Source organism: Erpetoichthys calabaricus, chromosome 8, assembly GCF_900747795.2.
Source record: "Erpetoichthys calabaricus chromosome 8, fErpCal1.3, whole genome shotgun sequence".
Taxonomy (NCBI): Eukaryota; Metazoa; Chordata; class Cladistia; order Polypteriformes; family Polypteridae; genus Erpetoichthys; species Erpetoichthys calabaricus.
The window spans coordinates 76,556,649-76,584,523 of NC_041401.2; the positions used below are offsets into that span (position 1 = coordinate 76,556,649).

At 36.8% G+C, this 27,875-nt stretch overlaps 1 protein-coding gene across 1 annotated transcript; it reads left to right on the top strand.

The window, feature by feature from the left end:
- Positions 1 to 796: 796 nt before the first annotated feature.
- Positions 797 to 27,794, top strand: nipsnap2 (nipsnap homolog 2). Its single transcript, XM_028806831.2, has 10 exons — positions 797 to 944; positions 5,625 to 5,773; positions 6,299 to 6,344; positions 13,700 to 13,794; positions 16,480 to 16,550; positions 16,737 to 16,877; positions 17,113 to 17,144; positions 23,203 to 23,297; positions 26,686 to 26,769; positions 27,147 to 27,794. The coding sequence occupies exons 1-10, from the start codon at positions 850 to 852 to the stop codon at positions 27,209 to 27,211; spliced, it is 873 nt and encodes a 290-aa protein (XP_028662664.1). The 5' UTR covers positions 797 to 849; the 3' UTR covers positions 27,212 to 27,794.
- Positions 27,795 to 27,875: the final 81 nt, after the last annotated feature.

A 27,875-nucleotide genomic window follows, 5' to 3' on the forward strand; every position in this document is an offset into this window, starting at 1 on the left:
AGGGTCTCCTAACTGACAGGCAGCAGCGCTACCACTGCGCCACCATGCCGCCCCACTTTGGGTTTAATGAGTGAAATTTGAGACCAAAATCTCTCCCCTGGCTTATTTATTCAGTGACTCCTTCTGCACTTCATTCTGCACCTGATAGCTACACATTTGGAGAATACATGGACAACTGAACTGATAATGCAGGATCCATTTGGTGGTAACATTACCCACAGCGCCACCCTCAGTAATATATACATGTAAAATCTTTCTAACGTTGTTCATTTTAGATATATATGTATATTTTTATATTATATATGCACGTACATGTCTAGTTTTCCCAGCTTTCCTGGATTATTCATCCAATTTCCTAAATGGTGTTTTGGAGTTGCGGGGGCAGCTGCATCGCAGGACATTTTCCAATTAGAAATGAAAGTCATTTAAAAGTATTTGCGAAGTGAGAGTAAAATCCACGCGAGTAAGTGGGAAATATATATACTTCACGCAGACTATGCCATATCCAAGATTCGAACCACATCTGCTGGAGCTAAGGCACCATCTTGAAAACGAACAATCCCGTAAACAAGACGAGGCAATTACTACACCACCTTGAAGTCGCCTCCTGATCAGAGGAACGCCCCGCCCATACGGCCACTGACACGCCCACCTATTAAAAATACCAGCTGTCCATCAGACGACGCTCCTCCTTACTTTGGCTCTTCCCGGGCAAAAAAAATCGCTTGACCTCCTCCCTTTAAAGTTCTAGCAGAGCTACCCCGCCCCCTTAAAGCACTTCCTAGGTACCGAGATGTTCCGCCTTTTGAAAACACCTCCTAGCAGGCGGGGTTGCCCAAGCGGTTCAAGATGGCGACCCGAGTACTATGGAGTGCGGGGAGCGTCCTTAATCAAGGGGCTGCACGCCGCCTTGTCGTTTGTGGACCAGCGGTTGCAAGCGCCAGGTGAGCTCCAAGACAACTTTCGTACGAGGGCCTTTCCAGATGGACTACTGAATATATCTCCTGACGTTCAGTCACGCACATCATGCCCTACTAACGGCCGAAAAGCTGCTTCGTATCGAGGGTGGGCACATAGTGACGAGCGCTTAATAATGCCTGTTGTGTCAGCTGCTTACACAGCCGGATTGCAGAACGTCTTGTTCTGCCCTCCCAGTGGCCCACGCGCAGTGATTGTACGGAAGTGCGCAGAGTCCTCAAGGTCATTCCATGCGCTTGGCGGCGGCGGCGGCGGGGGGGGTGCTGATTTGTTACGTTAACGACAATTTTGGCCTTTACAGTACTGTATATCAACGTATTGAAAACACAGAACAAACATATCCGTAACCATGCACTCACAAAATAGATTCATCAAGTGAATGACTGAGCATCGTCAGGAGACGTGAGCATCGTAATGCATCACAATTGCGGGTTGAGAGACGACGTTAATGGAAACAACTGGCTTGAAACACAGCCTCTGTAATATACATTATATGTTTTAATAAATTGACTGTCCGTTAATCTCGTAAAGAATGTAAATACGATTAACACTAAGTGAGATCTGGGGAAAAATGGAAGCATTCTTTGAAATTATATTAATAGGGTTGAGATATATATATATATAAAAAAAAAAAACTAGAATAAACCAACGTGTAAAGTTCTAAACATTAAAGAAACACAGTTGTGAGTAGAAAGGGCAGAGCAAGGTTACTGCAACTGCTTCACTGCTCCTGGATTTGAATCCCTGCCCAGACACCGTTATTAAGTGTCAGTTTTGCTCCAGTCTCCCAAAAAAGCATGTTAAGTAAGCTGGTTTGGTATGCTTGAGTGTGGCTGCAAGATGTACTAGTTTTGCAGGGTTTATTCCTGCCTTGCCTCTGATGCAGCCTGGGTAGGCTTAAGACTCTTTGACTCCTAACCTGAGTATGTGGGTTAGACGATGGATGCAGGTGTCCAAAAAATTAAAAACAAGAAAGAAGGGGAAACAGTTCACAAAAAAGCCTGTTAAATTGGGCCGAAACACAGGTGATAAAAAAAGTTGTCATAAAGGACTTGGGTGATTATTAGGAAATGATACATCTGAAATGTTTTGTGTGCCCAGATTCACGGGCACATTCAACACCAAACCTCCTTAAAAGAGTAGTGCATCTTCATTTACTGCACGTTATGAGACATACTTCTGTAGTAAATACAAAGTCTTTCTCTGCAGTGTTCTGCCCTATTCACAACTGTACACACTTATTGTTAGTAGTGTTAGATATTCATCCTAGTTTAATCAAACCTGTTTTTTTTCTGTAAGAGGGAAACAAGAGCCAGTGCCATTTGTCGTTGAGACAAGGCTGGTTAATATAGCAGTCTGTTGTAGGACATGTCCAGTTTTAGTGAGACAATTCATAACCACCAGTGTTTTTATAATTGAATTTTCGTGGCCCCATACACGTGTGGGGAAGACAAACCTAGGCTTCTTGACTTGCAAAGGAGCAATTTGGTGACTATGCTGCTGTATTGTTCATCTGAAATATAGTTTAGCCACAAATAAGTGCACTAATAATTTTTTGAAGTTCATAGAAGGAGTAGTACTATGTACAGTGGTTTGTCATAAAGTTTAGAAAATCTTTTCAGATATTTCTGGTTCCTTACACATCCAACACAAAAACTGAAATTTAGGTTATAGTATGTACTTTCTTGAAGAAGTTCATGCTGTGCATATTCATATTCAAATCCCTCATAAAAAAGTTTGGTTGAGCCACCTTTGATTAGAGTAGTAATCATTTTAGATGTTTGTTGGTTTTGCCCACTGGTTTTAAACTTCCCAACACCTGTCCTTTTAGAAGTTTTTCAAGCTTTTAGGTCAGGGCTTTTGGATTGCCATTTTCATAATGTGTCACTAATTCTTGATTGGGTTGATGTTGAAACTTTGAGTAGCTTTTGCAAGTCTCCAAGTCCCTGCTGTTAATAAGAAAACAAAATCTCCACAGAATTACTCTGTAGCTGCCATTCGTTACTGTAAGGGGTCTTTCACACTTGATGGCTGTAAATTTCCAGCATTTGTTTAGCATTTTTCAAGCTTTTAATGTTTTTTGGCAAGAATTTTTCAGGTGCTCATCAGGCATTTTTTTTGGTTGTGTTTACTGTACTTTTCAGATGTTTTGCAAGCATTTTTCCAGAATTTTTTAAAAGCATTTTGCAGGGAAAATGTTATTGATATAATTTCCATTTTATATGCTGTGAGGTGATTGTGTTATGTTTCCAGAATGACTTATGACTTTAATGCTTGTAATCCTGCTGATCACAGTATTGAAGACCAGGTGTCATCAGTGTTGTGATACTGAGCACATATTGAGTTCACCTTGTTCTGCAGCATAGAGAGTAGAGAGGGCAATTCTGGACTCTCTCAGTGTGCTGCCTGCATCATAGAAATTTCCAGACCGTTGTTGATAAGCACATATGTAGTAATATGTTGGGGGTTTGGTATTAGATATTTTGTTAAAAAAAAAAAAAAAAAATTGCCCGCTGCTGTCGGTGCAACATCATTCAACCGTGTGATCTGGTTGTCTAGTGACAGTTGGCGAGGAAGAGGTTATCATGCACAGCAGTAAGTAAATGAAAAGAATTGCACATATGTTGTATTCACATGCGTTTAATCCTGCATGCACTAAGGGGTACATTTAATCTGCCCAGTTAAGGGTGACCATGTGCCTGTGATTATTGCAGCAGCATTTGGGTGTAAGGCAAGGAGCAAATGTGCTGGTGATGTGCCAGTCCTTTGTAGGGCACAATCACACAGCCAAGCAGAAAAGAGTGTGCTGCATGCAATTCATTAAAGTATTTGTTTAATTTTAATTCAGTTATTGCTAAACATGTTTTGAAACCGTGTGATCTGGTTGCTCAGGGACTCAGATTGGAGATGAGAAAAGGGGATAGATGTTATTTATTTCAACCATCCATCTATTTTCCAACCCGCTGAATCTGAACACAGGGTCATGGGGATCTGCTGGAGCCAATCCCAGCCAACACAGGGCGCAAGGCAGGAACCAATCCCGGGCAGGGCACCAACCCACTGCAGGACACACACACACACACACTAGGGACAATTTAGAATTGCCAATCCACCTAACCTGCATGTCTTTGGACTGTGGGAGGAAACCGGAGCACCCGGAGGAAACCCACGCAGACACGGGGAGAACATGCGAACCCAGGTCTCCTTACTGCGAGGCAGCAGCGCTACCACTGCGCCCCTATTTATTTCATGAAGAACTAAATGTTATTTTCTTAATTTAAAGTACTGCTGATATATTAGCAGTATTCAATGTTAAAACAGGCAATAATACTCCATTAAACACATTCACTAATATTGATCAGTCCAGAAATTCACAGGCAAAACATGCAAACCCAATACAGTTAGTGTTGTAAAGAAGTAATGGCAGCTGTACGCAACTGCTCTGCCTATTTGTTAAAACATCTGTCGTAAGCTTTAATCTGATTAAAACTAAATGTATACATATACTGTAACTTTTGTTGAATTCTTGTCACTTGATTGGAAGGCATGCATTTATGAATGAAGCACCCGCACACATGACGACACTAGCATTTGTATTTATTTTTTTCTAGTTTCAAAGGAAGAGGCATTGACTTCTGTAAAAATGCTTCCAAAGCACTCTGCTTTCTTCTACCAGCTTTTATGGGCATTACCAACAAGCGTTTGGCTGAATACACTCAAAAACTGCTGCATGCTAAAATGGTTAGGTTTGAATCATGTCATTGAAAATAATAGCAAATAACTTAAGAGGTTTAGGAGATTTTTGCTCTAGTGCTAAAATACTAGAAAAACGCTTAGAAAAATGAATGGGCCCTAAGGTAGTGTTACTTTGTACAGTGGTAGGTTTGCATCACACAAGGTTTTCAAGTTTAACAATAAAGGCTCAATGCTAGCCTCTGACCATAATACCCTTTCCTGAAATATAGCTGATTCTCTGTTATGAAATATGGTAAACTGCAAATGGGTCATGATGATATTTGTACTGCCACTCTGTAATACAGCTCAGTGTGCAGAGTTCTGGGTCTCTCAATGGCTTCCAATCAGTTACACCACTCTTCTGTTAGCAAATGGTGGTTTTCATTTGTTTTTAAGTTGTGCTGAGTATGCTATCAAAGTATAAAGAAAAAACAAGAAGCACATTCATATCATCCAAGATTTTAATTTATAATCACAAATCATCTTGCTTAAAATCATTTGTGAGTGACTTGAAGCTTGTCACAGGGAACTGTTTGCTGACAGGAACTCTCATTTCTGTGAGCAGTCAGTCAAGGGAATTGTTAGATGGATGACAACATGTCTTTCTTCTTTCAGCTTTTTACAAGAAAATACTAATTGTAGTTCAGTATAATCTGCCAATGCAAAACTATAGTCAACTAAATCATTACTTGACTTTTTAAATTCATTTTAATATCTTGATTTTGATTTTTGTCATGAATTTACTAGCATATATGTTTTGATCCTGTTTACAGTGTATATAAAACTAGTTTACTGTATTCTGTGATGCATGGTCAAAACTGGTAGTTTGGCAGTGGTGCGCTATTTGATTTTTCCAATATCTCTTTCGCTCTCTCCCTGTAAACTCCAACAAACAGTTATTCATTTTTCAGGCTTGCTAGGGGATTATCTGCATCATCTAACAGAGGTGGAGAGGAGAGCTGGTTTAAATCCTTGTTTGTCAGAAAGGTAGATCCAAGAAAGGATGCCCATTCTAACCTGTTGGCTAAGAAGGAAACAAGTAATCTCTACAAGCTTCAGTGTAAGTTTTGGTTTCTTCTGGGAAGTGCATGTGTTTTAGGAGATTTGTAGTCTTACTTTATCCAAATTATGCTCCTATCAACAAAGTTTGAAAAATATATTTATCACACGACCAGAGCTTGGCTTACAAAAAGTTGATTAGAAATTTGTAAATACATTATCAAAACACACTTGGAGCATGGCAGTGTTGCCCTAAAAATTCCATTAGTTTTAATGTTGTATGGTACCTGTAATTACGCTTGTGTATATTTTTAGGTTCAAGTAGCATGCAGTGAAATTTAGGTGTATAAATGCATTAGAGATGTTTGCAGAATAATATTTAAATAAATTGACAGTATATTGTTAACTTGTCCATTAATCTCACCATTTCTGTTTGAGGTATGTTGCTACTACAGCGGTAATCAGAAATATGGATTAAGAAAAGTAAATAAGTGAAGGATTGATTGAATTAATGTTTGTGATTTTTAATGTGAATTTTAAATTCAATTTAGTTTTTTAAATTTGCTGTCTGCTGTTCTTTTTCCAGTTCACAATGTAAAGCCCGAGTGCCTGGATGCCTACAACAAACTTTGGTGAGTAATCATTTGTTTTATATTTTTTTCCCATCTTTCATTTGTAAAGTTTTCCTAAGATAAACTTTGCTTTGATAGATTTTTTTTTTCTTCTCCTATATAATATTTTATAAACTTTTGCTTTGGTAGATTTTTTTTCTTTTCCTATATAGTATTTTAATAACTTTTGTAAAAGTATTTTGACTTAATTTGTTCATTGTACCAACAGAATTGATGTATGTCCATTATATGGGGGAACACTGTCTGCCAATACTGTGTGAATTACCCAAGATTTACATTAATATGCGTCCTTTATAGATTGATGTGCACAAATGTAGTTTTTTTTTTTCTTTGATTCTCATTTCCAGTTTGTTTCACAGAAGTGTTCAGATGTACTTAGTAAACCACTGCTTGTTTCACAGTATCATTCTATGAATTTCTAGATGAATCTTTCATGATATGACTTCTTCCTTTTGCCTTGGAATAATGCTTTGAGACAAATGATCAAGAGTTGCATGTCTGTTTTTCCCTTGTATATCTGAGCAGTACATAGAAATACCAGTTAAGCTTGATTTGACTCGGCTTGAGGTTTTCCTCTTTTTCTGAATCCTTCTGTGCCACTGTCACTTTTGTCACTGTTCTTTGAAACAGAAGCAAGGTGGGTGGCCTTCATCACTGCAGCTCCTGCTAAATGTGCATTCACAATCCGATGGCAATACATGGTATCATGTTGGTTTGCCACTAGAGTTTAATTTTCTGTCCCTTTTCAATATAATTTTGTTGCAGAATCAACAGTGTTTAAGGAAGTGGCTGACACTCCTGGTTCTGAAGGGTCACGGTGGCTGTAGGATTTTGTTTCAACTAATTTCTTAGTTAGATACTTATCAAAAGTGCCTGCCATGGTACTGAAGAGTTGTGACGTGTTGCTCCTAGCAGACATCTTTAATTTTTTTTTTCTCTTATTTTTTTGAGCAGCCAGTTAACATAGATTTTTATTTATGATCAGTAAAAGCTTTTAATCATCAGAGCAAGTGTGCGGAATTGCACTTTCCAAGCATTAAATATAGTGTTGCTATTACCAGTTACCTATAGCCAACAAAATCAGCATAAGTAACTTGGGGAAAAACCGATAACCTGAGCTAGGAAGTGTGCACAAAGTGGAAGGTATCTAGCTGAGGAACAAATAATGCATTAAGAAACCTTCTCTGCATGGCATTTTTCGGGGCAGTGTACAGTCATAAATAACCAAGTATGTGACATGAAAGAACTTGCTTCATGAGAATCCTAGCTTATCCCTGAAGCACCAAGCACTGCAATGCAGCTATTTAGTTTTCCTACCTGCATATGAACTGGACTAAACTGTCTGCTGAAAGGTAGTGCATGGCTTATGATAAATAATGTGTGGCTCATAAAATAGTATTATTTTATACATTTTATTTATATGTGCCTTTTAAAACCGGGCCACATTGCAAAGCATAAAACAATATCTCAAATAATACCTACTATTAAATAACATGAACAGCTTATAAATATAATAGGAAAAATACTAACACATAGAAAAAACAAGTTTAAAAAGAAAAGTTTTAAGTTGCTTTTTAAACAATAAAATTTAGTATGAGGACTTAGTGAAAGCAAATTCTGAAGCTTAGGTGCAGCTCAACTAAAATTCTCCCTACAATTGTCAAAAGTTAGAAAGAAGGGACACCAAGAAATCCAGTATCAAAAGAATGGGGTGAGATAACAGATATAATCCTTTAGAAAAAGCAAGCAGATCAAGACAAAGTTATGAAGGGTTTTGTATGCAAGTCACAGAATCTTATCATTAATCCAATATTAAACTGTTCACTGATGTAGTTTGTAGAGAACTGGTTAAATGTGATCTTAGGTTTTAGCATAACTGCTCCAGTGGTGCTGTACAATGGTTGACCCTGCACCCTGACACCTCAAGGTCATGTGAAAAGTCAATTTCCCCTCAGGGATTAACAAAGTAAATCAAATAAAAATCAAAAAAGTAAATAAACTGGCAACTGCTTTCTGAATCAACTGAAGCTTGTTTAGTGGTTTGTCCAGCATATGAAGCAAAAGAGCACTGCAGTACTATAATCTTGAAGTAATGAATGGATGAATCAATATTTTAATCAAAGCATAAGCAGTTCCAATGATGATGATAAGAAAGCTGAAGTACAGAATTAACTTGAAATTAAAAAATATATACAATTATCAAGAACAACACCTAAACTTTTAACCAAACTACAATGTGGGATTGGAGAACCATCAATCCAAGTACTAACACTACTAGATTTTAATAGAGTGGATATTTTTTTAATAGTGAAAAGCAATGGGTCTAATACTGACCCCACAGAACACCATAAGTAATAATATAATAATGCAATATAGATTTTTTTCAAATGAATAAACTGGAGTCTGTTGCATACAGTAGATAAAACTGGAACTATAAATAGTGCCTTTATTTCCTAAAGAAAAGCAATGTTGGAGAATGTTGTAAAGTCTGTTCAAAACTGTCCTTAGATCAAGGGGATGAAAATGCTAAGAAATAAGCATTAGCAGCACAAAGAATCTCATTTGTATTTTTCACATGTGCTGTTTCAGTACTGTTTATAATAGAAACTGACTACAAATGTTCAAAAAGATTGTTACAATTTAGAATAAGCAAGGAGCTGATGTGCAAAAAATGTGCTTCAAAATTTTTAGCAAGAAAAGGAAAATTGTTGTAAAGTTCTAATTAATTTCCAATCTAGACAAGAACAGGCCATTCAGCCAAACAAACATTGTCAGTCCTATCCACTTAATTCCTCCAAAATAACATTGTCAAGGTTTAAAGGTGCCTAAAGTCCTGGGGCCTCATGTATAACGCCGTGTGTAGAACTCACACTATAACATGGCGTAAGCACAAAAGCGGGATTGTGCGTACGCACAGAAAAATCCAGATGCAGGAATCTGTGCGCACGCATACTTTCACGTTCTTCTACTACATAAATCCCGATTTGCGTGAAAAGTAACGCACGTGCACGCGCCTTCTGTCCCGCCCCAACTCCTCCCAGAATTACGCCTCTTTGAATATGCAAATCAATATAAATAGCCTTCTGTGAAAAGACAATGGGAAAAGCACGGGAGAAAATATAAGAATTTCAGCGAATACCAAGTGGAGGCAAAGGAAAAACGTACTATTTGTTGGTTTAAACAGTGGTATAATCAACAAAAGGAAGCTGATCGAGTGACAGAGTGTCGGAGAAACTCGAAGGCTCAACTTCACAAAGTCGCACAGTGCCCGAAATAAAAAAGAAATCACATATCAAAGTCGCCATGAAAAAGCGAGTCGTAGCCCACAGTCTGAGTGTCATATGAAAGCTTATTAGGGTACAGACAAAAAAAAGGCACACAGTGGGGAAAAAAGCACGAAATGTCAACTTTAATCTCGAAATTTCCACTTTAATCACATAGTTTATTTTGCCATTAAAGTAGAATATCATAAACTTCATCTTAAAATCGTTTAATTTACTAGTTTCTCAAATCCCATTGTAACTAAAGTGGCATGTTAAATGCTTTGTTCTGTATTTGATCTTCTATGTGCTCTATGTGTATGAATCACTACCTGCTTTTTAAACGGGCTTTCTCTTTCTCCGACAGGACACATAATCCATTACATTCGTGATATTACAGCTCTCTGAATAATTAAAATACTGAGATGTATACGTGATATCTTTTTCATGATGATAGGAATGAAAGCATGTTATTAAACATGGGAACACGGTGGCGCAGTGCTTGTTCATGTCTCACGCAAGAGGCTTGCTGCGCCATGAGCGACCTTCAATTAAATAATTTATCACAGCAGTACTGTCTCTTTCAAACGTACTAACCTCCAATTCCTGTCCTTACTTTTCTTTCTCCAAAAACTCAATCGCCACACAATAAGCTATGTAATAGACGTGAAGCCATCTGTAAGCTTAGAACTTCGATTCTTCAAAACATTTAAGGAACATTGAAATATCTTAGTAGTACATGTTTAATTATTATATCCATCTATCTTTCCAGTGTCGCGTCAGCACCAGCAAGAATACAGCGCAAGGCAGGAACAATTACTGAACTAGCTAGCGCTGCGGCACCGTGTCCTCACATGTTTAATTATAAACAATACAGATTATTTAAATGAAGTTAAAGTTTTATCTGTATAATATAATCAACATGTTTTGCTGCATTTCGTCTTAGAAATGAATACCGTCATCACATGTAAATACGCGCTTTATAAAGTGGCGCAGGTTGTGCAATATTATAACTGTAGTGCAAGTTTACAGTGAGGTGATTGTACTTATAAGTCCAAATATTTCTACAAGGAGCACTTGATGGACTGATTTAGTGTGTTTAGAGTTCTTGGGATGAAACTGTTTCTAAACCGCGAAGTCCGTACAGGGACTAAAGCGTTTGCTGTGGCTCAGGCAGCATCTGCTTCATGCTGTGTACCGATAATTCTCTTTCCAATCAGCTGCTGCTGTGATTTCCCACTCAGATACAGTGATATAAATACTCAGAGTGGTGCAGTGAGAGTAATGTGGAAAAAGATGATCTGCTGTGGCAACACCTAACGGGAGCAGCTGAAAGTACATGCAGTGAGAGTTACAACGCTAAAGCAGTTATGGTATTTGGAATACTATGGCTATTCCCTGGACCATTATATTGCTACAGGTTAATTACAATCAGATGCATTACACTAATAAACGATATGCAGTTAATTTCAGTGTATTTATAAAGCCGCGCCAGGAATGTGGATTTAAGAATGAAAGGGTGATCACACAGGAACAGTAGCACTGCTTTGACGCTGGGTGCCGCCAGTCTGCAAAACCGGGCGGATAAATTGCGTACGCCAAGGAATGAGTTACCGTGGAAATGTGCGTGGCTTTACGCCAAGTTTAGGTTTTATACATCGCGATTTGAGCGTGGAAAGGTTCGTACGCAACATTTCTGTGCGTACGCACCGTTTATACATGAGGCCCCTGCTGTCTACCACACTATTTGGTAACTTATTCCATGATATCTGTGGTTTTCTATGTGAAGAAAAGCTTCCTATTATTTGTGCGAAATTTACTGTTAAGTTTTCATCTGTGTTCTTGTTGAACTCATTTTAAAGTATAGTACAAGTCTTGATCTGCTGTACTAATTCCCTTTATAATTTTAAACAGTTCAATCATGTCACATCTTAATCTTCTTTGACTGAAAATGAAATGGCGCAGCTCTTTTAATCTTTCCTCATTACACATCGACTACAGTCCAGTGCTATTTAATTTAATTTTTTTTATTAACCTTGACACAAACTGTACACCATACTCCAAGTGAGGTCTAACCAGTATGCTATTAAGCTTAAGAATAACCTCTTTTACTGAATGGTAACTACTGAAATGATTTGGATTAGCATCAGGTTTCTTGGAGTAACAGTGACTACCTTAAGGAAGTCTGGGGCAATACCAATTGACAGAGCAGAATTAATAGTAGCAGTAAAAAGTGGGGTATGTAAAGAAAGGCACACTTTAAGTAGGAATTCAATGTAGTGAATAAGTGGAGTAATTCATTTCACTAATCAACTCAGCATCTAGCTTGCTGTCTAGAAACTGAAATTCAGTTAAGCCATCTTTAATATTAGGGGAAATACACATCCAGGATTGGAGCGGAGGTGGAGCTGTAGATTTATAATTTCGGTGTATCATGTCAATTTTATGTTGGGTAAAATTTGTCAGAGGTGATAAGTAAAATCTTAATCTGCTCACCTGATCTGGAGTATTTGCTGATCAAGTGATGGCCATTTAACTTTCAGAGACAGAGTTCTTCAGTATGTTCTCATTGTTGCCTGTATCCCTAAACAAATCGTTACCATCACTGCACTGAATGATCCGCATACTGTAGTGTTTATATACTGAGGGCTTGTTTGTAGAGACTTCAACAAAGCAAATTTATGAAATATTTATCCTGAATATCATCAGTTTGTATTTTCTATACTTTCAGGAAACATTCTGGATCACTGTCACAGTCTAAAAAAACTTCCTGCCCACTGCCATAACCTCACTTTGGACAGTTAAACCACCTCTCATTGTTTCTGTTTCAAACATCTAAGTAGAGACTGAAGCACAAAGAACTTGTGCGACAGGTAGTTCAGCACATAAGCAAGTAATAATTTAATTGAACTGTGTATAAATGACAAACTAGAATTATTCAGGTATATTAAAATGACATGTAATTAGATGCAGTATTTTATTTCTGTGTTATCATTCTGTGGTGTCAAATTCCTTCAAAGTAATGTTTTATTTTTTAGTCCGCATAATTTACTGGTGGGATTAAAATTGCTTATATATGTACAATTTATTTCCATATATAAAGCAAAAAATAGCAATGACTTATGCATGTGAAATTCCATTAATTTAGGTGGTCAGTTGTCTCCATGGACATAGGCAACCTTTGCCTAATCCACATCTGGGTAATAAAATAACTGTTGAGAAGCACATGAAATAAAATAAGGCAGAAAGTAAGAGATTCCTGTGCACCAAAATTTATGGCAGCATTAAGCATCTTTCTGAATTTCAAACAAATTGAAATTTAAAATACTACTTGACCGTTCATTTCTGAGCTCGCAGATAGCAGAATTGAGCCATATGGTTAAACTTTTAGTTGAATTAATAAGAAGATTGACATTAAGCTGTTTGGTAGTAAGGAAAGGATGCAGTCTGTGTGACCCTCCAGGTCCAGGTTTTGCTGGCCATTGTCTAAAGGTTTCTGTGAGAGAGAAAAAATCTGCAGTTAGATTTCCCATGTACAAAGCTTTATGTATTGCTTAAACATGCTGTATTTCATGGAAATACTTGTTCCACTTAATATTCTTAAGTCTATTTAGTGGTTACTGCTTCTAAATTCCAACCTGATCAATTTAACTCAATTTCCATTTGATACTTTTCTTATCCCTCACATGTGAAAGATGTGTGCATTAAGCTATTTAGAAACTCTGCTTTGTCTGTGTGAATGGTTGTGGTTGTGTGCATGACTACCATGCAGTGGACTGATATCCTTTCCAGGACTATGCCCAATGATTCTGGGATAGGGTGTAGCATCATAATCCTTGAGTTATAAAAAGCTTTTCTGAAAATGTATGGGTGAAGTTAAGGTAATTTTGGATTTAAAGGATAGTGTATAAGTTCCTTAATGTAAAATTGAACTTCACATGTAAAAATGAACTACTTGTCAGGAAAAAACTGGTGACCTTTGAAAGCCTAGATAGAAAAATCTCAAATCATACCAGTAAAAGTACTGTTTGTCCACAGGGTTTTTTGTATTGTCAGACTGGCAGATGTTTCTAATGCTTTTATGTGTTTTTGTAGTGAGGGCATTCTTCCAGCCATTCATGCAGACAAGGACTACCCATGTGAATTGGTGGGCACCTGGAACACCTGGTATGGAGACCAAGATCAGGCTGGTAGGAGAGAGCACTGCCCTCAGGTGCCATGCTTCCCATGAGTTTCTGGAAATAGCTGTGCATCTCATCTCCTCTTTAGTAGTATTTCTCTGTGTGCTACACATGGTTTTCTGGTGGTCCAGTTCAAGTTCTGAGAATCTTTATTTTATTTTTTTAAGTAAGCAGAGCTGCATTTTCAAGTGAAAGTGCATACAGTTTTGTATCTTAAACCACACACAGTTTGTATAATAAGCTATTTGTAATTCCAGTGTGATCTAATATAAAATCTGTAATGGATTGCTGAATTACCTTAAGTAAATCAAAGGTAATATGCTTTAAATTATCTGTATATCACAAAAACCTACAAAATCAGTGGCACTATGCACCAATATTGGTAAAATTGTCCCACAATACATACTGCAAGCTAATATTCACTTTAAAGTAAAATCATTTGTTTCATATTACAATTATTAGATCGGGAGTATTGGACAAGATATTTTTTAAAATGTGTAGAAAATGTGTGGCAAATGCATATATACCATGTTCATGAAAAAATAACTTCAACTTGAAAAATGCTGAATCTATCATTTAACAATTTCGAACTGAATGGTATTTCAGTGTGGGCTTTTATTAACCCCCCCCCCCCCCCCCCCACCACTCCATTAATATTTGTGTAGCATGTTGTATTATAACTAATTGCTATTGAAACAATTTGTATAGTTCAGGATCCAAATTTTAAAATAAAATTTGGTGAAAATACTATTTTATACATAAATGTGATTGGACTGGACTGACAAATTGTGGTGCTTTTTTCTTTTGAGGTTTTTTGAGTTATGAAAATGTTCCTTTGCATTACTAAATCAGTTTTCCCTATTTATTGTATATTATAGTGTTTAAGTACTACAGTGGAACCTCAGTTCACGAACGTCTTGGAACACGTACAAATCGGTTTACGACCAAAAAGTTTGCCAAACTTTTGCATCTGTTCATGATCACACACTCGGTATACAAACAAGCCACTTTCCCTTTCGGTTTGTACGTGTTCAGTCTCTCCCTGTGCATTTCCTGTGCGGCGAGCAAGAGAGAGAGAGCGAGAGAAACACACACACGGGCAGCGCAAGAGAGCGAGAGACACACACACAGGCAGCGCAAGAGAGCGAGAGACACACACACACGCAGGCAGCGCAAGAGAGCGAGAGACACACACACGCAGGCAGAGCGAGAGACACACACACACACACGCAGGCAGCGCAAGAGAGCGAGAGACACACACCCAGGCAGCGCGAGAGAGAGAGACACACACACACACCCAGGCAGCGCGAGAGAGAGACACACACACACCCAGGCAGCGCGAGAGAGAGACACACACACGCGCCCAGGCAGCGCGAGAGAGAGACACACACACGCGCCCAGGCAGCGCGAGAGAGAGACACACACACGCGCCCAGGCAGCGCGAGAGAGAGACACACACACACGCCCAGGCAGCGCGAGAGAGAGACACACACACACACACACACCCAGGCAGCGCAAAAGAGACACACACACACACCCAGGCAGCGCGAGAGAGACACACACACACACCCAGGCAGCACGAGAGAGAGACCCACACACCCACCCACACACACATACACACACACACATACATACACACACACACCCACCCAGGCAGCGTGCGCACGTGAGAGAGAGACACACACACACACATGCAGTGCGAGAGAGACACACACACACACAGGCAGCACGAGAGAGACACACACACCCCCCCCCAGGCAGCGCGCGCAAGAGAGAGACACACACACACACACACAGAGGCAGAGCAAGACACACACACAGGCAGCGCGAGAGAGACACACACACACACAGAGGCAGAGCAAGACACACACACAGGCAGCGCGAGAGAGACACACACACACACAGAGGCAGAGCAAGACACACACACAGGCAGCGCGAGAGAGACACACACACACACGGAGGCAGCGCAAGACACACACACAGGCAGCGCGAGAGAGAGACACACACACAGGCAGCGCAAGAGAGACACACACACACACACACAGGCAGCGCGAGAGAGAGGCACACACACACACACACACAGGCAGCGCGTGAGAGAGAGCTGGACTCATAAGGTAGAGAAGGCAGTTAAAGAACGCACTGGGCTTGATTTTGTTTTCACTTCTGTTTATAGTGATCGGTTCGTAGCGTGCATTGTTGCAATGTTACTTTTCTTGGTGGTTTATTAAATTACGGATTTTTTCAAATGTTCATTTTTTTCCCTGTGCTTAAAACTCATTAAAAAAAGTGTTTTTAGCCAGTGGTTGGTAGCGCTATAGCGCGAACTACTGCAGTGTTAGTTTTCTCTGTTGTTCAAGGTTTTCTCGGTGTTATTCAATGTTTTTACATTTAGTTTACTATTAAGCTGTGCATTCTATGGTTTAATTAACTATATTTGTGCTTAAAAACTTAAAATATATATATATTTACATACAGTTCGTATGGTCTGGAACAGATTCATTGTATTTACATACAATCCTATGGGGGAAATTACTTCAGTTCACAACCAAATCGGGTTACGACCAGAGTTTTGGAACGAATTATGGTCATGAACTGAGGTTCCACTGTATATTACATTGTTGATGTCTTTGTCAGGACAGTGTAGATATGTTGTCTCTTGTGAAATCAAACTGTTCTTTGCAACTTTTGTTATAGTGCATTTATGGAAATATGTGGGTGGATATCCAGCTCTTACAGAAGTCATGAATAAACTTCGGAAAAAACAGGTACTTTTGAGAATCAATACAATGTTCGATTTTTTTTTTTTATTCTCCATTGATAGCGTTGTGTCCATTTTGAGCAATGTAGTGCTTTTGTGTTAACATTTTAAAGATACTGTATCTGAAGCCATTAATAGGATTTGCTATATTATTTTTTCATTACACTTCACTAATACCACAAATGTTTGTTAGGAATTCACAGAATTTCGAAAGGAGCGGGGTAAAATGTTACTTTCTCGCAAGAATCAGCTACTGCTAGAATTCAGTTTCTGGAATGAGCCCAACTCCCGGAGGGGACCGAACATCTATGAACTGAGGACTTACCAGCTGAGGGTAAGTGGCGCACCCCAGTAAACATTGTATGTTTGAAAAGAGTAGGATGTATTTTTGGTGTCTCAATTTTAAAAATGTTCTGCTGTGAGGAATGTTGAAGTTTTTGTGGCTGGCATACTTATAATGAAACAATACACCTAATCAAAGTCAAATCCAGTTTTAGTGAATTAATTTTGATGAATGTGCTAGTTGTCATGTATTTTAAATCTAAAAAAGCAATTTTCTCCTTTCACAGCCTGGCACAATGATTGAGTGGGGAAATTATTGGTAAGTTTTGTTTTATTAATCACAAGTATGATTTGTTTTAATGATATGAAGTTCAAGTAGATGAAATTATGGTAGAGAGCCTTGCTGACAGTATAATTTTAACATGCATATTATCAAAATGTATTATGATGCAAACCACCAAATCCGAAATGGTAAGAAACTGAGCTTGCAGTTGACATGTGTGTTGTTTTTTTTTTTTTTTTTTTTTTTTTTTTTTTGTTTGTTGTATAATGTTATAAAATCGATTGACCACTTATTAGATGGTTTGTATGGTGGCCTATTTAAATTTGAATACATGTGTTGCCCAGTTTATCGATGCACAGTTAATTAAGACATTCTTTTTATATAAAATGGCAATGTCTGTATTCAACAAGAAGATTGATGTCCCAAAACATTTATTGCATATTTATAAGTCTGATCTTCAATTCAGCTTTGTAAGTTGGCTTTCAGTTTGTAGGGGTTTTTGTAAAAACAGTTCCTCCTGTTTCTAGTTGCCTTACTTTACAATTACAGCAACCTCACCACCTTTTTTTTTTTTTTAAACCTCTCAAATACTTAACAAGGGCAGGGAGAATACCACTAAGACTAATCTTGTTCTCAATTTTCCACCCTGAAAATGGTTTAACACGGAGACTCTCAGTACATTAACAGTGGCTGGTGGCACACTACTGGGGACAATCCAGTTTTCCAGTTAACACACTTTTGTAAGTGGTTAGCCTGACAAAAATTTTGAAGATATACATTTACATTTTCTCCTTTTATAGAGTGCCTCAGTCACTGATTATACAAGATTTAGCAATAGTTGCATCAGCTGAAATTGGACAACCGATAATCTCTTATATATATTTCTCTTCTGGTAACCGATAATCTTATATATATTTCTCTTTTGGTTCGTCCTGGTTCCACTTCAAAACCGGTCCCACCCACACGCAGCCAACACGGCATTTCTCAATTCCTATTTGTCGTCTTCCATGTCATTCACTATACTGGCCTGCTGAACGTAATACATCCAACAAGTACTCGAGGTGCTGCCACAACGGTAAAGTAGCTTTACCACCCTTGCGGGAGCCACCTGTATCTTTACAACAGCTTCTTACACAGCAAACATCAGAAGCTAAAAATTATCATGAACACATTCGAAAATACAACCCTTCTCTAGTGTTTGCTTTCATGGCTGCACAGATAACTCAACCTCCTGGCCACGGACCATACTGTTTTAAAATACATGGGCAAATTTATCACCAAATCTCTCCACTATACGCTAACACTTCTACCTCTCCAGGATATGGACAGTTGTATGTTTTTGACACAGCGCAAGCTAGTACGCTTACAAAATAAAGCAAATTCTGCATGCAGCGAAAATGTACTTCTCCAGCTAGATTCCATGCTCAGAACCATCAACCCCTTCGCTAAATCATACAAACACATGCATGAAATTGCTCAGTCCAATCCATCAGCATCTGTACGAATGGTTTTCAAGGAAACCCCTAGGCAGGATTTACGACGATACAATGCCCCGACATATCACACCAATGTTGCAGCAATTTTCGTCGGAGAAGATGGCGAAACGCCTGCCAAAAGGGACATTTGCATCTATCCCATAAGCAACTCCTGTAAACAGATTTCCACGCTCAATATGAATTGCGATCCTATGGTTTACCTACTTTTATTCCCTTACAGAGACATTGGCTGGCACAAAGATTTACAACATGTTCCCGATAAAAGAACCGCCAAGCGAATAAGGCTTACTCAATGTCAATTTTACGCGTACAGATTAGCAATGAGGAATACATTTAGTATTTTGCACTCCAGCGGCAAGCTATTCCAACAGTACGTTGTAGATGCGTATGTTAAAACAGGGCGCGTGTGTCAACTATCTCAGATTACATCAACAAGATCTGCGCGTGGAACAATACAAAGGACTTTCAGACGCACTGGAAGCAAACGCTGAAAATAACAACATACGTGTAGGCAAAATGATCATATTACCATCCACATTTCCAGGAAGTCCAAGATACATGCAACAAAACTATCAGGGTGCCATGGCCATAGTACGTAAATTCGGAAAGCCCGATTTATTTATCACTTTCACATGTAATCCTGCTTGACCGGAAATTCTACATGCACACTGCGTCTTTCAAGAAGTATTTATTTCTTCTTGATTTCTGAATTCCTTTCTCACCGTTTTCCATTCCTATTCTTACACCGCCGTATGCTATGGCGGGCGTCGGCTAGTTTCTTATAATCTTGTTACTTGTCAGTAAAGCTGCTTCTAGCTAAATACAGTAACTTGTTATCTACAAGGTTCTAAGTGCCTATTTCATATGTTCTTACAAGCATCCACACACAGGTTAGTTTATCTGAGCTTAAACTTGTACAATCTGCTAATTATACTATTTCCCAATATTTTTGAATTTATTTGTATGCATCCTAGCATCCTCATTTGAAAAAACATATTGTCATCTCATGAGTCGTCAAGTGCTTGCTGACTCATCTCGCTGTCTGCCTGTTTACTCCTGTTTAAATACACAGTCAGAAAATAATGCTAGCTTTCCCTTATGAAATTTACAATACAGTCTTGTTTACACAATTTTATTCATTTAAAAACTACCTTATCTATGCACTCATGTAATAATCCCAATATTTACAAATTAAGTTACAAGTATTCTTTAACAAATTGTAAAAAACACTTTTGTTTTGTTTTTGTTACCTTCCTGTCCTCTTTTATAAGAATTTAATATACAAGTTTAAACTGTTACATGTTTAAACTGTACTTAAATATGTAAAAAATTGAAAATGTCTGATTATTAATATTTAATGTGTACATTCAGCATTGTGCTACTTTAGACACTGCCATTTTTAATTTTGGATGGATAGCTTTTGCCATCAACAATTAAGCAGGCTAGGCATGTTAATATGTCCTTCATTACAGATTTCTTTTCCAAAGGATGACATGAATCATTTATATGAAAACTACAGAAGAAGAAAAATTTTAGATATGCAAATAAGTGCCTGGCAGCAAACAAGTGGGCTAACTTCTTTCCCATTCTCTTTGGTGTTTTTTGTTTAGTGGCTTGAGCCAGAGTTGACTTCACTTTTTGGTGGTAGGTTCGTAGGTGCATATCAAAGATTGCTTCATTGTCACACTCTAATTAGTTCAAAGACTTGTAGTCAAAGCATTTCTGGAATGAAATTGTGTTTCTTTAATAGCCTAGGCTTGCTTGATGGGAACTTTCATTTCAAAATGGAAGTTCAAATATAATCTAGAGCAGGTTTGTGCAAAGTCGTTCCTGGAGGGCCGCAGTAGCTGCAGGTTTTTGTGCCAACCCAATTGCTTAATAAAAAACACTTGTTGCTCAAGAAACACCTGCATTATTGGTTTTTAATTGCTCCTTATTAGCAATTAGATACAAATGACAAAAGAAAACAGAATTTCTCCATTTAGCTTGTTTCCGTTTACACCTATGTGTATTTATCATGCCCTATTTACTTTCCTTCCAAGTATTTAATTAAACCAAAGAGAAAAAAGTGAAAGGTTGAGAATTTCTGATCCATTTTAGACTTAAAATCATATCCTTGGAAAGGAAACAAAATCTAGAATATGAGAATGACCTGATGTGGCAGAGTTAAAGCACTAACAAGCAATGAAATTTAATTATTGGCATGGATTGTTTTCTAATTAAGCAACTGGGTTGGAACAAAACCTGCAGCCCTCCAGGACTGACTTTGTCCACCCCTGATCTAGAGTAAAATAACCCCATCATTAGTGGCATCTGAAAGTAGAGCTTCTCATTGAATTTGATGGCTGTTTTTACTGCCTACTATGTTTTTCTTTTCTGTAAAATGTGATGGATGGATAGAAGTTTTTGCAATGTTGGTAATGATATAAGAGCTGAATGAGTGCCTTTGCTAAATTTATCAGATTGTTGTTGTACTGTTGTCACATGTACTGAACAGTGAAATTCTTACTTACATATTCAAACAACATGCAACAAGTCTTCACCTTTCCGGTGCCTAGAGAAAAATGTATATACCCAACTCTGTTTAATTTAATAGAAAACTATATTGTGGATTGCTGGTACAATGACCACTGATTGAGCACTGCACTTTTCCCCCAACTTAAATAGAAAGGATATGTGGTTACTATTTTTTTCAGCAGCTAAACAAAGACACCAACTATCCCATCGATTTGTCTACTAACCAGGCACATAATTAAAATAATAATAAATACATGTTTCCGAATCTCTAGTTACTAACACTTCTTGATCTTGTAAATGATGTCCTACAGTTGAGAGAGCACTGTCATCTGGCTCTCTGCTTATGTGGATATTGTCTTTGATTGTGACAGCTAGGAGTATGGTAAATTAAGTAAGGGGTGGGATGTATAGTGCTTTCTCCAGAGAAATATATATATTTTAAAATCATTTTTTAAGAACATTTATTCTGCTTGCCTCTTAACAGATACATTTAAGCTCCTAGAGCCTGATGGGATATCTTGTGCCTCCAGCAAAGGATAAGTGTGTCAAACTTTGAAAAAGTTAAAAGAAAAAAAAAATCTTAAATGATCTAATTGACTCTTTAATTTTGAATCCCTGGAATAATGCGTCCATGTGAATTACACCTGCAACTGTGGTGTTCTGAAATGGACTTCATCTTTGATTTTATTTTTTTTTATTTTAAAAATCACTGTATACCATAAATACTAATTTATTGATAACTGATTTCTATAAATTTGTGTTAATCAAAGAGACATTGAATAACTGGAAAAAGAGAATTTATATTCTTAATATCAGACATTTGATTGCCTAGTATGTCTATGATAACTGGAAGTTATTATAATACATTCATATAAGATGAAAATAGGGGGTCAACTTTCTAAAGAATAAAATGCATTTTACAATGTGACTGAAAAGCTAACCAATTCTTTTTCAAGTATGTAAATTTAAATCTTTTTTTCTATAATAAAGAACAATCAAGAAATGAAAATACACTTGTATGATTGGAGGTGTTATTTGCATACATGCATACAAAATACTCGGATTGTAGCCAGTCAAGTTGGCAGTTAAAAAGATGTCAGAAAAACAAAAACTGTTTAAATCTAAGATATGTGGAACGCTTTCTTGAGAGCCAGAAGTAACTATTCTGAACCTGATGTACTGTAGATTGTGTGATAGTGACACACATATAGTGCATGACATTATGCCGTAGCTTAATATTTAGACACAAACCAAAAAGAAAAATTATCAAAGTAAACTCTAAACTTCCTACTAGACATTGCATAATTGATTTTTTTAATTTTTACAATACTGAAATTGTTTCTCATAGATAAGTAAGAGAGCTAAAAGCAAAAGTTACTATGACTTCAGCAGTAATATTGAAAAACAACATTTATACAATATTGCTATTAGTTCAAACATAAAGAATTGTGTGCATTAGTAGGTTTTGGCAGTTAACCATTTCAGTATTGTCCTGGGCTGTGAGGAGCACATTATAATAACCTTGTGTTCCTGGATCAAGCATGTTAATCCTATGTTCTGTGTCCAGCAGTAGGTGCCCACTGTGGTTTCTAGCCTAGCTGTCTTGGCACATAGTGCACTGAATCACCTCCACATACTTTCTCCTTTTAAAAAATGAATTTTTTTTTCACATATAAATTTAGTAATACTTTTCAGTGTTATCTCCAGTAGTTTCACTGAGAAGTACATTAACCTTTTGTGGATACGTTATTTATACTTCTGTTTCTTTGGTGATCAAGCAACTTAACTGTCTCCATTCTCACTGTTTCTGGATGACTAATGAATGTAAGGTCAAATGAATGTAGAAAATACTAAGAGAAGTGGAGCTTTACAGTTTGACTGCTAAAATGTGCCATTTATCTTACCACAAAGGGAAAATGTTTTGCATTGTTAGTCAGTTCAGTAACAATTCTGTATACCAATTCCTTATTTTTTGTAAATTATTTCCACAAAGTAGAATGAAGAGGAAAACCCAGTTAATCAAAAGCTGGATTGGTTAACTTGTGACTGAATGCCTTTTCTTTTTCTGTTTTTTGATATAGGGCACGAGCCATACGGTACCGGCAAGAGAACAGTGAAGCTGTGGGAGGATTCTTCTCACAGATTGGAGATTTGTATATGGTACACCACCTCTGGGGTATGTAATACTTAATTAACCTGGTAGTTTAAGTTAAAATTGACATGAATCCAGTTTGTGCACTTTGGAATTGTTTACATTAAAAGGGCTTCAAATATGCAGCAGCAATTCCGGAAGCAGAATGTCTGCCTAGACTAAAATAATTTTAAGAGAGTAGGTTTTTTTTAAGCTACCACTCTAGGATATCTTTTATTTACTACGAATATAAAGAATTCTAATTACTTTAATTTATTTTATGGACATGGTATAATGACTGTAAGTGGGAAAGCAATTAACCTATTTTGACATTTTTCTGTGCATAAAGCATCTTAGCATTATGTTTTCCCACAAAAATAAAGCCAAAAATGTTGGAAGTTGTTTCAACAAGAAATATGCTACTACATGTCACAGAAACAAGTGAATACCAAAATATCAACATAAATACAGTAGGAAAGTTATGTCTAGTGTCTACTGCTGTAGTGATGTAGATTTGGTATTCGTCCTTTGTGTGGCATGCCTAGAAAGGGTCATTATGTAACAGCCTGACTTCGCAGTAGGTACAGTAGAAGCATATTTCTTTGCACACTTTTAATATTTTTCTGTTGGTTGTGCATGAAAGCATATAATGTCAGTGCCTGATTCACACGAGCTGTGCCTTCCATTGCGTTATTGTAGTCTACCACAGCACAAGGCCTAGTGACTTCCACATTTTCCCTGTTATGAACATTGACAGTTGCTGCATTGTGAACAGTGCTTAGGGGGCTAACAACTGTGATCAAGTGGAAGTACAAGAAAGGCATTTTGCCTTTTTTTTTTTTTTTTTTTTGCTTCATATATACTGTACCCCGCTGCAGCGATATACAACTAAAGTCGCCAGACATATTACAGTGGTTCAGTCATACAGTGCTGTGATCCATCAGTTAGATTATCTTTGTCAGTGTCTGATGACCAGTTCATGTTGTCATCACTATTGCTTGATTCAACTAATGGTTTGTGTCAGTTTGTTCTAAAACTGGCTTTACAGCTTCTTGTTTACTTGTCATTGAGTGTTTTGCCACTCATGAATATTGATGAGTTGCCATAGAGTGACAAAACGCATAGCAATAGTCATCCTTTTTCTGCAGCATGTTATTTTATCCACAAGATGGCAGCATGATACCGTTTTCAAGCGTCATCCAGGCTTAATGCTCCATATCTCATCAAAACAGATTAACCTGAGAGACTCAAGCTTAACTGTTTGTAGACAGAATTTGAGCCCAAGAGACACTCTGGGTACCTCTGATGAATATGGCTTAAAATTGTGTGTAATCCTATTGGATGTTACATTTAAGTGTCTATCTAAAATGTATAAACATGAATGAAATGCTAAAATATTGGATTATTTCTCTGAATGAATATGGCATGATGAAGTTTTTTTTTATTTGCTTTTCTCCTCAAAGAGGGTGATTTGTATTGGCTTTGGAGTGACAGTCTGTTAGCTCTGTTCTAAATGGTTATGCAGCTACTGTAAATCTGATCATTGCTATTTGCGCATACTGGAACAGAAGGGGTAATTGTTGCTTTTGTGGGAGTCTTTAAACAACATTTTAGATTGATTGATTGATTTTATAAATTGTTTTCCTTTCATTCACTAGTATTTTATACGAAATTTGCATTAATTTATATGTGCTGGCAATGGAGCATTAGTTAAAGTTTATTAACATTATCTTTTCACCATCTTCATGTGGTACTTATTGCTGCAGGTACATGCTTTAAAGAGCAAAGTTCTGTCATTTTTTGTAACAAGCAAGTCTTTCCAAGTATCATACATACATTTGCCGAAAATGCCCAGTATAAATTGTAGTATTGCTGTTTTGATTAGAAAACAAACTTGGAAATAATGCAGATTTTAATACTGTCCGTTCTCAGGCAAGAATCATTTTTGAATAATTACTAAAGGCCGCTTTGCTTAAGAGTGTTAAATAAAATAAACATTAATACTTGCACTTTAATACATTGTGTATGTACTGTAATATTATAAGCAATTTTTATGCGCTTCATCCAGTGATCATTGAAATTTTTCTTTTAAAAAAGTAGTTGTGACAATACTATTTGACTTTTTTTTTTTTTTTTATCTGCTAAAGGAAATGAATTGTGAATGGACTGTACCAGTGTAATGGTTAAATGGCTATTTAAGGCATCCTTGGCAAACTCCAAAAAAGACTGGTCTAAACTCTACAACTACAATATAAAAATGCTACCAATATTATATTTTATCATTATTAAGAATTTGTTACAGTTAAAACTTTTATAGTAGTTTTTTAGTTAAATATCTCAAATCAAAATGCAATTTTTATTTCTAATTTTTCAAAAGTAGGCTGATTTGTTGAACTATTTTATAAAGAAAACTTCAGAAAAACCCTTTAGTATTATGTTAACAGAGTACATTTCCAATGTTTTTGCTTTCATGAAGGTTTACAATTAAATGATACATAATAATAGCCAAATTACTATATTCCATTAGAGATTGAAGTGGTATACTTATTTTTTTTCCATGTTTTAGAGCACGAAAACAAATTCTTTAAACTAATAATCTGAAAATAAGGGGTCAGTAAACATACTTTAAGATTGCTCCTAGAGTATACTTTTTTCCAAATCTGTGTTTATTTAATCTTTAAGGAAAAGGAGGCCTACTAAAATAGCGAGTACAAGTCTGTCTTTTGCACAAGGTGGATCATACAGAATGCACTAGAACCTTTTCAAAAGTAAACTTATTGATCACTCGTAAAAATTGCATATCTGTGAAATAACAGTAAAAATAAAACACTGAGGTTCAAAGAAAATGTTTACCCAATTTATGTAGTGTTGTGTTAGACCTCGCAATGTTTGACCAAATTGCACATTCTGCTGTAAAAATCATTTCAATAAATGTTTTTGTTAATTTGAATTACTTTAAAGTGAGATTTGTTTGAAAAATATGTAAATATTGTTTAAAACTGCCATAGTCATAGATACAATTGCCCCCCACCAATATGTTGCATCTGTAGTTATCTTACAAACTAATTCTTAATACAGCAACACATTTTCAATAACTAAAAGAGAAGATAAAATGCTGGCTCTAAACTGAAATTTTGATAATGTAACAAAATGGTGAGTTTTACCCATGTCCTGTTACTGCAGTCAGCGCTGAAATGGAGCCAAGTTTGTGTTTTGCTGGCTGACCATTTGATTGGTCGTTTCTTCAGTAATGCTTTGCAATAGATTCTTTTTATTGTGGTAGGAATCTCAAAGATGTTTGAAGTAAAGTGGTGTTTTCTGTAGTTAGTGTAGATTCCTTTATCTTAAATTGGATAGTTAAATTAGTACTGTACATCTAGTTTTGGTTATTTTAATTTACTGTGTTAAATTGCATATTTTTCTTTATTTGAAGCTTACAAAGACTTGCAGTCACGAGAAGATACTAGGAATGCAGCATGGCAGAAGGATGGCTGGGATGAATGCGTTTATTATACAGGTGAGCCAGTAAAATTCTTGTGTGTATTTGCATTTGAGCAAGTGGTTTATTGAAAAAAGGATCACCACAAATTTACAGGCAGAATAGTTGTTTTTTGCTAGAGAAAATGGAACCAAAGGGATAACTAAATTCTTCTGGGGCAGTGTTACAAAATTTGCCAATTTATATACATTACGAAAGAAACTGCTGAGCGTTATCATTTTTTTAAATGTTTAGAGCAAAAGTACTTAAATATTCAGTAAGACTAGTTGTGAAAAATAGTATTGGTAGAATAATATACAATGTGCAGATACAGTAATGTTTCTTAATCTGGAACCCTGAAAGTAAATAAGTTGGTAAACAAAGAATAAGATTCATCTATCTTCTTTCTTCCGCAGTTCCCCTCATTCAGCACATGGAGTCAAGGATTATGATCCCACTAAAGATTTCACCATTGCAGTAGGAATATTAAACTGCATATCTGAAAGTATTTTATTTTAAGCTATCCTGTTTTATCTGTCTGAAAATTGTTAGGTTTGATGAAGCAAACCTACCCATATCCTCCACCCTTACATATTTTTTTTATTTATGGGTGTAAAGGAAAATAGAATGAACAGTCAACACATCAGTTAAAACCCTTAATATATTGGAGACTTCTTTTAAGGGAGTTTACTGAATGGTTCAGTTTGTTGAACAGTGAATGGGGATTGGTTACAATTTTGGCATTTAAAAAAAAATATGGCCAAACATGATGGTGGATATGTTAGGCTACAGTGAGCGACTGCTTTACAGTTCCTATTAAGCAAATGGTTTTGCATCTGTCTGTCATTTAGGACATACTCAATAAGTTTTTTTTTTTTTTTTTTTTCTTCTATATACCTTCCAGTTGTTATTCTGTAAGTAACATTACATGTGTCAGTTGTCAACTTTTTAGTATTGTTCAGCTTTAAGAAAAGTAATCGGCTATTCAAGTCCCAGCACTGTTGGATTAAAATTGGAACGAGTTAATGGATTTAAGTGGAAAATAAATAATATTGTTTAACTTATTTTTGACATGCGCTTCTGTGCTTCGAGTACATATTTATATTCTAATGAAAATGGCTTAAAACTGAACATTACATTTAAGT

Coding starts and splice junctions, on each gene's coding strand:
- nipsnap2 (XM_028806831.2), top strand. CDS start 850: ATGGCGACCCGAGTACTATGGAGTGCGGGGAGCGTCCTTAATCAAGGG. Junction 16,551..16,736: donor ATAAACTTCGGAAAAAACAG/GTACTTTTGAGA, acceptor AATGTTTGTTAG/GAATTCACAGAATTTCGAAA. Junction 26,770..27,146: donor TGAATGCGTTTATTATACAG/GTGAGCCAGTAA, acceptor TTTCTTCCGCAG/TTCCCCTCATTCAGCACATG.